Raw genomic sequence first — 13,031 nt, forward strand, 5'->3', positions numbered from 1 at the left:
TGCATGCTGATGTCTGATAGGGCGCATTCATTGCATTCGACTCCCAGTCAGACATTTCAAATTTACATACAAGTTTAGCATATTGCATACGTGTTCGTATTTCTATACATATATATATTTCTATATATATATATATATTGTATTGCAGATAAGCATTTCGAATGATAAATGCTAAACAATTGGCATGGCAGTCCAGAGTTGAGGCAACGTTCCAACCAGCTGCATAGCTCAGTAAGTGTTTTCGCTCCACAGTCACCATTCTGGCTGCGTCTTTGGCAGCAAACGTTGCCAGCCAACCCATTTGATATGTTCAGGCTAAACATTATTGCTACATTTTATTTATATTTCGCTTCTTTTTTTCTGGCTACATTTTGCGTATGTAGTTGCGCGTTTTCTACTCTTATTGCCCTATGCACTTGATTACCAAACGAAATCAAATTTATTAAATGGATAAAGAAATAAACCCAAAGTTACAAAATTAAACAGAATTTTTCTTGTATTTTTTTTTCAATATTTTTGTGTATATTTTTGTAAAAATATGTATATTTTATGTATGTAATATAATTTGTTGTATTTTCCACTTTTTTCATTTTATTTGTTTTTATTTTATTTTATTTTTGAACACATCTATTGTAAATTAAAATTAAATGTAAAAAAGTAAGAAATCGGTCATATGTATGCATTTGATATGCGAGCGTATAGCTTATAGAATTGCATATGCATTATTCATATATATATTTATGTTTATATATATATTCATAATCGATTGCTAGACTTTACATATGTATATTAAATGGCTGCCATAAAAGCTAAAGCTAAAGCCGAATTACACTCGTTTTTTTCTTTTGTTGTAAAAACAATTTGTTGAAATGTAAAATGGAAATTGCACATTTAATATGATAGTCTAGAAGTAGTCGGTTGTTAAGAAATAATTAGGAATACACAATTATACGCGAATGAAATGAAGACATTTACTATATATACTTAGTGCAATATCCTTGCAGCATATGCTTGGGACTTGAGAAGCATTTCTATTAGCTTGGAATTTATGGAGCAACAGGATTGCTTCCACCTGTATGTCTGCAAGGCTATTTAATATTCGGCACGCCGAAGACGCTTTACTCTTTCTCTTCCTGCTTTGTTTGTGCACATTGTACGATGGCTGTTGAGTTCGTAGCTCACTAGTAGCTGTTTGTTTCCGTATTGTTATTGCAAAATAATGGCCACAGTTTCCAATTTTCTCTTTCAATCATTATAGATAAGGAATATCTTTGCAAGCTTAAGCCTAACTATCTGCCATTAGTTAGTTAAACATAAGAATGGCTACAGACACACACATCAATAATAATAACACTAACTAACTATACACATATAGACTTATATATCATATCATATCATATCATATCATATATATATGTAGAGTTATAACAATTACAGTTCCTATACGGCAGACATACATACATATACAAAACATTTACACATACAAAAATCAAACGCGTACAAAATCAGCTACTTATGCACATATAAGGTATGTATATGTAATTATGTATATATATATCTATATATCGTATATATGTATATCGAAAAGTTGCAGCGCTAATTTGAAATTAGCAAAAAATGGCATTCCGCTCGCTCGCTGCGCCCACGGCAGGTAGCACAACTTAACTAGGCCTAATCAGAGTTCTTCTATTTATGTACATATACAAATCTGCTGTGTGTATGCGTGTGTGTGAGTGTATACAATATGCATTATAAATATATATAATTGCAACGTTGAATGCTATTTAGTTACATATACATAAATATACGCTTCATAAATCCTAACTAATTTTTGCTACTAATAATAATTAACATAGTTTTGCGGCGCTTCGCAGCGTCAATAAACAGCAGTTTATGAAGTCTGTATGTGTGTGTGTGTGAGTGTGTGTTGTTTGTGTGTGAGTGTGTGTGTGTGCGGGTAGGGAATCTCAGTACTCTTAACGCTTGTAGCTATTGCCCACTTGCATATATCGCTAGCTGCCAACCAACTCGATCTGGCGATACTTTTTACGCAAATTGGAGACTGGATCACGATATAGCATTGGATCCATGCGCAAGTTGGAACGTATTAGCGGCATGTAGCTGTGAAGATAAGAAAGAAAACAGAGTATATAATATTAATATTATATTTAAAATATTAAGAATGAATGTGGTTGGTATAGAATATGAAGCTGGATGATAATGAAAAGGTAAGCTGTGAGGAAATGTATGGCATAATAGTATGCTATAAAACTATTCCTGGTCTGAGATATTGATTTTGTAATAGTAATAGTCCCATTTGAGACAATGAACTCACCCAAATACCGCTGCGAATGTGTTGAGGCAGCTTTGTCGCTGTATGAAATGATCGGGATCATTCCAGGGCGAGCGTGCCGTCTCATGATCCTTGTAACCCTTGCGCTGTGTCACTTTGATCGGCGGTTTTCTGGTCACGTGCGAGACCAGCAGGTTCATTAGGATATCCTCGCAGTTGGAGGACTGCTGTACAGTCTTTAATAACAGCAACGACAGCCAATTGGTGTACAAGTAGTTGTAGTAGCGATGATAAAACGCCGCACCCGTCAGTACAATCGAATAGTAGTTCGTCCATTTGGACGTATAGCCCCAGGCATTCTGCAATTGCAAAAATTTCAACTTTATCATTCGAAGCTCGAATGCGCAACGGAGTCACAGCTCACCTTGGAGTCATCCCAGAAATGTGCTCGAGCCGGATAGCCTACAATACGTTCCGGAAAGTCACGCCAGACCGTGTAGGCAAAGTCCAGTTCGTCTGTATTGAGTATTGCATCCTCATCGAGTGAGAGCACAGCATCCGTTTGTATTTCCTCGTAGGGCAGGAATCGCTGCGATATGCTCGGCCGTGCCTCCGGACCGGTTTGCCCCGTTGGCGACGCTGCCGCCCCTCGACTACTGCCTCCCAGGGCAATGACATGCAGAGGTATATGATAGGTGGGCGGCCAGCGTTTTTTAAGTGGAAGCGGCCGATCTGCAGCCCACAGAATAAGTATCTGTAGAGGAAAACATTAACGAAGTAATTAATATTTAAGATTCTTGTGGCTAGAAACAGCAAGCAATTTCAAAAGAATTTATTCAATTTTAACAGAGTTCAGTAATTTTATTCACTGGTTCGATTTATTCATTTATTCTTCAATTCAAATTTGTTCAGATAATCGATAAGTGTAATTGAATTTGTTTAATCGAACTAGTTCTGAGTAAAAGAACTCTTAAGCCAGAGATCAAGCTTATGCGATAGCATTGATATCAGCTATCGATGAACTATTTTGCAGTTTGCTCATCTCTATGCATTTCACTTGACTTTCGTTTGAAGTCTTCCGTTATGTTGCGTGTTACCATGTCGATACTTACTCTATCCACAAATTGGCTCTTCGTAATGGTCCTGACTAGTTTGTAAAGCGCCGCATTGGGGCCGAGGGCGGCGCCAATTTGGACATAGATAACGGCCGTGTAGTTGTGACGCGGCTCCACGCCCATCGCATTGAGCAGAAAGGGCATAAATCTGAAACGGGCAAGGCAATTAGGTTAATGGCGAAACACTTCAATGCGCGCCCCCTCCTGCCCAAAATGGTTGGGGAATGTAAATTTAATTAGGCACACTTGCCGGCCCCGCGCAATGGCCACCTCAGAGTGTGCTGGTTGGCTGGCATCTTACCTCGAACTATCGGCAAATGTGGGCAGCGTGAGGAGGGCGCCCGGCGCTGAGTTCCAGACGAGGCTACTGCGCACCGGATAATCGGGAAGTCGTTCGCGAATGATCTGCAAAGAGCACAGAAAATAAAGCGGGAAATTCAAACGGTTGTTTAATGGCCAAAAAGAACTCAAGTGGCAAGCCGATTGCCAATTGATTGCTTAATGAACGGTTCTGCACATCAATTGGCATCCAAATTGCGTTTTCAATGGCACTCGACGCCAGCCGCTTAAGCTGTCAGTCAGTCTGTCAGTTTGTCAGACTGTCAGACTGTCCGTGTGTCAGTCGTAATGCCAGTCCGTCTGTCAGTCCTTCACTGGGATTTTGTGTGCATTAATTCAAAGGCCGCCCAAGCTGTTGCCTAATTTTCCGCTTGACGCAGCTGCCAGGCCGCCACCTCCCAGTGGAGCCGCTGGCCGCAGCATCCGTTGCGCACAGCACAGGAAGTTCAGCTAACCCACCTAAGCCCTTTTTTACACCACACAAGTGTTAGACAAAGCAGCTAGGTATTGGCTATGTGAGTGTGTGTGGGTGTGTTGTGTGTTCTGGCAGCATTAATGCCCATTAATTTGTCGCTCAAAGTGAAAATTATGTATACAACGCCTAAAAGTATGCCATGCAAAATTAGTCCTGCAAATCTCATAGAGAGAGAGAGAGAGAGAGAGAGAGAGAGCAACAGAGAACGAGAGTTGCGAAACGCTGCACCAGCTCAGTATTTAGTTAGGTTGGCCATGTGCCATTATAATTGCTAGTCCCGACTTGGACCAACAGCGAGTTACGAGTGCGACGTGCGCGCCATGACGAGCTGCACCTGCTGAAGCTAGAAGGTGAAAGGAAATGCAGTTTGCAGCTGCGGAAAAACGCAATATTCTGGCACGCGCTTCTCTCTCTGTGTGTGAGAGGGGTGAGCGGGGCAGGAAAATGCGGATGAAACATATTTAAACGGAAGAAGGGGAAGAAGAGCTGCACTTAAATGTCGAGGATTTGGAGCACAATCTAAATAACACCTGCGCTACTATTAATTAATTTTATATAAAGAAAATACAAATATATAAATAAATATAATATAAATAAAATAATCATATAAATAATATTTTAAATAAATAATATGTATTTATTATATTTAAAATAATGATTTATGTCACCTTACTATACTAAACAGTTGAATTAGAAGGAGAGAGAGAGAGAGCTTATAACGAAATTTGGAAAGTAAAAGATTGAAAATTCGTTTATATATTGTGGGCTAAGACTTTTAAGCCATGTCTCTCTTTGTGTAAATACTACTATATTCAGGATTTTGCTCATAATTAAAAGATATCCAGTTGAATAAAAAACTTTTAAGGAAAACCTAGCTACAAATAAAAGCCCAATTCTCCAATCTTATTTAACTGACTTTGGACAGAGATCGACTAATAAACCAAAGGGCTTAATAAACACAAAAAAAATATTCAAAATATAATATTTTAAGCTTAAAAATATATCAAAGAAGTTATATTTATAGTTACTAAAACTAAGAAGCTCAAAGAGAGATCAAATAAATCCCAAGTCCAACTACAGACAAGGCTTTGCCTAGTCAAAGTAATTTAAAATAGCTACCAAATTTAACAACTATAGACAAGCTGTAGCCTAGTCAAAACATTGGTTAAGTATTTCACTGTAGCTGTTAAATTTAACAGCAGTGTTAACTTCATGTCATGTGATACTCAAACAATTTAACTGTCGATGGCAAGGAAATTTCTTGCTTTGTTGAAAGGTAAAATAGAAAAACTATTATAATTAGAATTTAGTTTGGGTCCTCGACAGCTAAGCTACTTCAACTCTTGTCGACTTGCTGTTGTAGTTTCAGCCCGCTCATTAGGCCATGTTGTTGGCTGAGAACTTCTCGCATGTGCCAACGGCTTCTATTGAAGTCTGTCGCCAGGGACTGTCGCTGCAGTTGCTCTACACGCGTCTCAAGTGCCTGTTTTATTTAGTAATTATAATTCCTGCGCTATTCTTCCTCTGCTTCTGCTTCGTTTTTTTTCTCTTTCACATTTATTCTGTATTTTGTTTAAGTTTTATCTCGTTGCTTGGCATAATCAGAGCGTCTAAAAGTCTGCGAGGCGCGTGTTTGTTTACTTTCTCAACTCAAGTGTATGTGTGTGTGTGTGTGTGTATAGCTGACATAATTAAGTCAATCTGGCCGTTGTTGACGTTGCAGCATAATTGAGAGCGACTGAGAGCAAGCAAACAGGTAACAAAGAGCGAGCAAGCCAGCAGCTGCATAACTCGACTCGACTCAACTTGCAGTGACTCGACTCGTTTTGTCTATGATTCAATTATGCAATGTGCATATATGCGCAAGCTTAGGGTGCCATGCCCGGGTCGGGTCGGGTCAGGTCAGAGCTCATACAGCAAATGTTGGCATGCCATTTTAATTGGCTAACAAAGTGCTTTAATTGGCTTTAAGCTCGCTGACTTTTTAGTGGACTCGACAACATTTTCCATCATAACAAATGGGGGAAAAAACAAGGAGTTTGCAGCCAACTCATTTCCTTACACATGTCGAGCAACTTAGCTCCTGCCCAGCGCGTGCAACTTGGGAAACGTTTGCTCAAGTGGCAGCGCGTCGACTTCAATTTTGCCAGAACTTTTTTTCTGCTGCAACTACTTAAGCAACTGAGCGACAGTTTGGCCAACAGGCACACGGCTGGAACCCCACCGACTGTCTGATTAAGCTCGTGTGGCTGCCGTGTAGCAGGTGGCGTCTCCTTGGAATTGAGCGGGTGGAGCAGCCACAGCCGTGTTGCTGTAGCCCGGGCGCCAGAACTCAATAGAGCGCATAATGTGTGCAAATAAAACAGGTGAATGCATTTTCGGCATGGGCCGTTGGCATGGGCGTGGCAGCAGCTTATGTAAATACACATACGCACACACATAGATGCCGTGTTGCTATAAGGTTGGCTCATCCTCTTAGCCTAGTAAATTTCATTTGCGCCAGCCTAAAAGCAGGCTATAGAAATTTACTAACTCTGCATGCTAAACTAAAAGGAAATTTACTCAAATTAATTGTAGAATTACATACACACATACATGCATACATCTGCACATCGTTCCCCAGTCTTTGGTCTATAAAGTTCTTTGCAAATTTTTACTTTTTTGCTGTTTATGCATTGCAATTAACTGAAGCTGATTAAAGTAAATTAAATTAAATGCAATTTTCTTTTCAAGCTTTTAGCTGAATGGAAAACGTAAGTTTATATATTTTTTATATTTACTATATATATATATATTTAGTATATTTACATATATATATTATATATTTTTATTTATAAATGAAGAACAAAAGTACTCCAAAAAAGTTGTATTACCAAAAGTATGTTTGAGAGTGGGAAGACCTTACAAAACAGTTGAGTTAGTAATACATATTTTAGATACTTAAATATGAATAGTATTAGAAGACTTTTCAATTTAAGTATTTGGCAAATTATGAAATTTTTAAAATATTTTTTTTGCATATTTTATTCTTATTTCAAATGATTTTTTAGATTTTATCTGCAAGTGTTATTTGCAGGTTTTTAAAGTTGAAATTTTTATATTGATATATTATTATATAATATTTATATATTTGTACACTATATTATATGTTCTATACATAAATAAGCAAATACATTAGAGACTAAATTATTTAATGCCAATTCCTAATAGCTCAACAGCATGATAAATACCTGTATGTGAAGAGCTTAAATTAACAACTAAATAGTTGTAGGCTGAGTTGGACTTCATAAAAATTAAATTCTGTTAAGTTGTGGAAATTTAGAGATGGCCAAACTAAAGCTTAAGGCACAGAGTTGAGTCTGAGAGAGAGAGAGAGAGATCAAACTATGTAAACTATTCGTAAATTATTTCAGCCCTGCTGGCAAATAAATAATGTAAATGATATATAAGTAAACAAAGAAGTTTGGCGTGACTCACTGAAAGAGTTAATGATTGCTAAGCGCTCAATGAATAACGTAAGTGAGAAGAGTAAAATCTCAGGTTTGTTGCAAATTTAAGGAAAATGTATAAATAGTAATAAACTCTTTAGGAAACGCGTTCAATTGAAAACTGCTATAAAAATGTTAAGCAAATGCTTTAAATATGTTTCCTTTGCTTAAGCATATTTTGCATTATATATGCGCGCTCGCTCCGTCCTTTCCCCATCCTCCCTCCCTCCTTGCCTTGCCATAATTCCCTAACATTTAACGGTTATTCATGGAGCAGCTTTTTGGAGCTGTTATCGCACTTTAAGTGGCACGCATAAACGCAAATCGCATTCACGTTCGCATTTCAATTCGCATAAACAAGCAGAGAGCAGAAGCGTATTTACTGATGTTTTGCAGCATAGTTTCTGGGGCGCAAAGTTCAGAGCGTCGACAGCTGCATACATAAAATGCTGAATGTAAAATGAAAATGTGAAATGTGAAATGTAAAATGTGCATGAGGCAAACATACAATTTGCAGTTGCAGTCGCAGTTGCAGTACGAGCTCCACTGACACTCGCCAAACTTGCAGTCAATGACACCAAACAGCAAATCCAAACTTGCACGACTCGCTGCTGTCCCTTCAGATGCCACCCACACACACACACACAAACACAACAGCAACAAGAAAATCTGAGCAGAAGACAAACACTAAATTAACTTATGCTGAGTAGCTTGAGGAAAGAACAGAAGAAAGTAGAAAGAAGAAGAAATGTAAATGCTGTCAACTTTTGCCAGCTGCCGATGCAGTTGCAGTAGAAGTTGCTGTTGCTGCTGCAGTTGCTAAAACAAAACACCAAACACCAAACTTGCAGCTGCTTTGATTCCGAAATTAACAAAATCCGACGAAAACTTAATGCCGACACAACATGGCGTATGCGTAATAAGCTGCCCTTTGCACAAATTTCCATACAAAAGCAAAGAATGAAGAGCGAGAGAGACACAAAGAGAGAGCCAGAAGGAGCAAAGCTGCATACATAATTTTAATTATAAAATAAATACTGAACTGAATAAATATAAATAGTAAATATTTTAAATGGCAATGTGAGTTTGCGCGCGTGTGTGTGTGTGTGTGTGAGTTGGCTTTACAGCAATCCAGCATGTAATATTAACACGTATCAAAAGCACTTTTAATACCCTGTGCTTTCGCACAAGTAAAGTTTGACAAGTTTTTAACAATTTATTTTTTTACTTAAACAAACAGAATAAATTATATTTTTAATATATTAAAAGAGAAAAGATTAAATGAATATGTAGAGAAAATCACGTATATAATATAAAAGGCAAATAAGCTGAAATTGACATTTTATTTATGTTTTACATTCAGTATAAAATCTATTTATAAACAAATGTTTTTGCAAGCATTTTTTCTAAATATCTTTTAAAATATTTGCTGGCTTGATACTGCAGCCAATTTATTTGTATTTAAAGTAACATAAAACAGAGTACAATAGATAAAAATTGTAGAACTATAGCTTGAATGATATAGAAAATATTTAACTTTATGAGAGAAGGTGAAGGTAGCTGATCCTCAGGAACAGGCTACTAAGACAAACGAATCGCAGGGTATATAGAAGCAGTTGACAGCTAAAATATGTCACATAAAATATGTGTAATTGTAATTCCCTATAGCAATGCAAAGGAAGGAGTTTCATTGATAGGTATTTAGAAGTAAGCATTCAGAATCAGAGAAATGCTTGATTAGTAAGTTTTTGTCTTAAAATATTCTTTTTCACATTTTCAATAGTCACAAATATCATATGAGTAGCGGCACAGTTTACAGGGTATATCATATCATATCATAACAACTAAAGCAAATCAAATTATTTATTTCCACTGCATACAGGGTATTTGCTAGTCGCGCAACTACAACTTGCGCAATTCTATTTGTTGTTTATTTCTGTGCAACGCGGTTTTCGGTATGTGCCAAAAACATTTAAATACAAAAATAAAATTAAAAAACAAGAAAGAAAAAACAAAACGATAAAATATTACAAACCAAATGCCAAACGCAGTTTGAGCGCAATTTTTTATTTTATTTTTTATTGCATTGCATTTTATACCCTGGCAGAGGGTCAATGCGTTCGGTTGGAAACTATGGAACTGTTGAGGGGAGGCGATATGATATTAAATGTAACATATGAAATTAGGAAATAAGAGAAGAGTCGAAAATCATATCAAATACTTTAATTATAGCTACTGAGCAGCATCGACTGCATAATGCTCGCTCAAGGCATAAAAAGCTAGTAATAAAAGCTAGTCTTTAATATATATCAATATTATCGGAATCACATAGCTTTTGGTTCGAACTGTAGAGCATTTTAACTGTAAGCCAAGTGCAAAAGTTGACCACCTTGCCACGCCTTTATATAATTTGTAATTTCTAACTACAAGAGAAGCTGAAGAAGCTTTCATTTTTATCCATTAGCACACAGCAAGGGGCGTATCAAAAATTTCATTTCATAATGATATATGCGAGCATAGCCCCAATAGCATTCATGTGTTTAAAGATATAGTATTTGTTTAGGGTATATATATATTATTGAATGGGGTATAACTGACTATAAATACGCACAGATTCAAGTCATCAAATCATTTATACAATATCGCACAATAGTTATTGTAGTTTAAATTCAAACAAAATAAAAGACAGGGTATTCGCATAGCAGTTTACTATAAAATTCCATTCGCTTATTCATTTCATTTCCAGCTTAGAAGTTTCGTATAAATATTTATTGATTCGAACGCAATGTTAATTAAGTGAGTTGCCCCACTGCGTTATCTATCTGCATAACGATGTGTAAATGGCTGTTGCATGCCCCGAATCGATATTTCCCAATTTGCAATTTTAGCTTAGTTTGAGCATATTTTTTAGTTGGCAAACATTTTTATCTAACGCTTTTCTGCTGCCATTCACAGCGCCGTGGCTTATAAACTGAAGTAAACGTCATTTGCCATGAATTCAGAAAAGTTTAAGCTTGCGATGATGTCATTATTGTTGGCCGAAAGTCGCGACCGGCAAACTTCGCTGTTGTTTGACTTTAACAACAACAACAAGAGCCACTGAAGTTATGGAAGCTGCTTTGACAAATTCGTTTAAAGACGACAAACAAGTTTTGCAGATACAAACTGACAAACTGTGAGCCTGACTAACTGACAGAATTCGAGAATGAGAGACTGAAGCAAGACAAAAAAGAAGAACGAAGCTGCCGCTTAGCCCAGACATTTTCCTCTCCTCTTTATTGACTCTTGATACAAATGTCAATTGACATAAATCATCAGCATAACAACAAGAAGACAACGCATTCAAATTTATGCATAAATATTTAGAAAACTAACTGTTCCGAATATGATTTCATTATTAATAATATTTTGCTATTGTTGGGAGTGCCTGACTAGCAAATACCGCATAAAACCTATCATGAAATTACATTTAAGCGTGTTTCTGATGCTTAGAGCTATTAGCTATAAATATCACTATTAACATCATGAATACATTCATTGTTTAATTCATGAACTCATTCATACATTCATACACTCAGTTATTCGTTCATTACATTCAGTCGCACATTCATACACTCATTAATTCATTAATTCATTCATTGCATTTCCTATTTATTATGTTATCATTAGTAACATGAATACATTCACTCATATATTTGAACACTCATTTATTCATAGACTCATTCAGTAATTCATCATACACTCATTTATACACTCTATCATTCACTCATTTACTCATTCATTCATTCATTCATTTATTACTTTCTCTAGTTCAAGTTCTTAATAATTTCCTATGAAGCTTACTAAACTCTTTTGTATCAGGACTTATTTCCCATCATTATCAGCAAAATTATTATAATATTAATAATTGTACTTTTTATAAATACCATTATTTAATTAAATAAATTCTATTCATAATAATGATGCTTACAAAAATTATTATAATAGATCTATAAAAAATTAATTTAGGCTCATAAGTATTAATAAATAATTTGCGAATTAAATTCCTAATCACAACGCGTTTTTAAGAATTGATGAGGACTCTATGAACATATGATTTTTTACTCTTTGTTTACTAAAACTTATAATTGTATTAAGTGATAAAACTAATAAAAGCCCAATCAAAACGAGTTTTCTGTTTCTAAGGCTTATTCAGGCATTCAAAATGCAAATTAAGCTTGAGATTTTTTAACATTTATGCGTTTGGTAAAATAAATATTGATACAAAAATAGATTCTACACATGCTGATTTGATATCAGATTAGGGTTCGATTCAATTCATGTTGTTGTTAACTTTTAAATATAATAATAAAATCTTATCAATGCATGGCCTTAATTTTTACAATTAATCAAGCTAAGCGACAAATAGACGTCGCTCATCAACAAGAAAATAACAAAAAAAAACGCTGCCTATTTGAGTAAAAGCTTAGACGAAAGACAACAGAAGCGTGTAGAAAAAACCTGGCAACAAATGATAAGCACAAAGCAAAATAAACAAGAGCGCATTAAGTGAGGCGGCAAAGCAAGAAAAAAGTAAAAGATTCCAACAACAATTTACCACCGGTTTCGCTTAACATTAATTAAACTTAATTAGCCAAACTGTACCCGCATTATGCACACTCGAAGTGAATTATAATTTGGCAAGACAAAACATAAAATATGTTAATATTTCTGACGCTCGCAGAGCAAAGACAACGACGACGCAATAATTAAAAATAATTTGATGACGTCACGTCAAACGAACCGACGTGTAAGCGAGACAAACGGCGCGGCGTTCCACAATGTCGACGTCCGCGTCACTTTTAAATTGGAGGTCAGTTGTTGTTACTTTTGCTTTTATTTTTGCTTTTGGTTTTGCTTTTGCTACGGCTTTAAACTGATGACGTCACATAAGGCGTGCACATAAATGATAAGCCTTTCTGTTGCACTCGAGCCAACAGCTGGCTCTAACGGTTTGCAGCAAAAACAACAATAGATAGATAGAGAGTGAGAGACAGCACCACAAAGGCAATGCCGATTTGTGAATGCCAAGAGCGTGAGAGAGGCGGCATGCTCTTTTCTACATGAACACACAGGCACACACGCACACACACATTTGCATGTTTGCATTGGCCTATGTGTCTCGCAGGTGTATCTGTATGTATGTAGATTGTGTGCAAAAAAGTTTGCCGGCTATACAAATTTTTGCGGCCGCTAAAAACAACAGATACGACGAAAATAGAGACATAGAAAACGAGCAAGAGCCAGAGTGAGAGGAAATGAGAGAGAAGTATGGAAATACA

The 13,031-nt window shown here is 36.4% G+C and overlaps 1 protein-coding gene across 1 annotated transcript in view; it reads right to left on the minus strand.

The window, feature by feature from the left end:
- Positions 1–1,444: 1,444 nt before the first annotated feature.
- The window catches only part of LOC111602550 (exostosin-1), a 77,275-nt gene continuing 65,688 nt past the window's right edge, over positions 1,445–13,031 (minus strand). Inside the window, exons 6-10 of the mRNA XM_030226107.1 lie at positions 3,710–3,813; positions 3,406–3,556; positions 2,718–3,047; positions 2,336–2,652; positions 1,445–2,121 (exon numbers count right to left, since the gene is read on the minus strand). Of these exons, the coding sequence (XP_030081967.1) occupies positions 2,013–2,121; positions 2,336–2,652; positions 2,718–3,047; positions 3,406–3,556; positions 3,710–3,813 (1,011 nt within the window). The 3' untranslated portion in view covers positions 1,445–2,012. The remainder of the gene's footprint in view (positions 2,122–2,335; positions 2,653–2,717; positions 3,048–3,405; positions 3,557–3,709; positions 3,814–13,031) is intronic.

This window comes from Drosophila hydei, unplaced genomic scaffold (assembly GCF_003285905.1).
Source record: "Drosophila hydei strain 15085-1641.00,03,60 unplaced genomic scaffold, DhydRS2 tig00000060-arrow-pilon, whole genome shotgun sequence".
NCBI classification, from domain to species: domain Eukaryota; kingdom Metazoa; phylum Arthropoda; class Insecta; order Diptera; family Drosophilidae; genus Drosophila; species Drosophila hydei.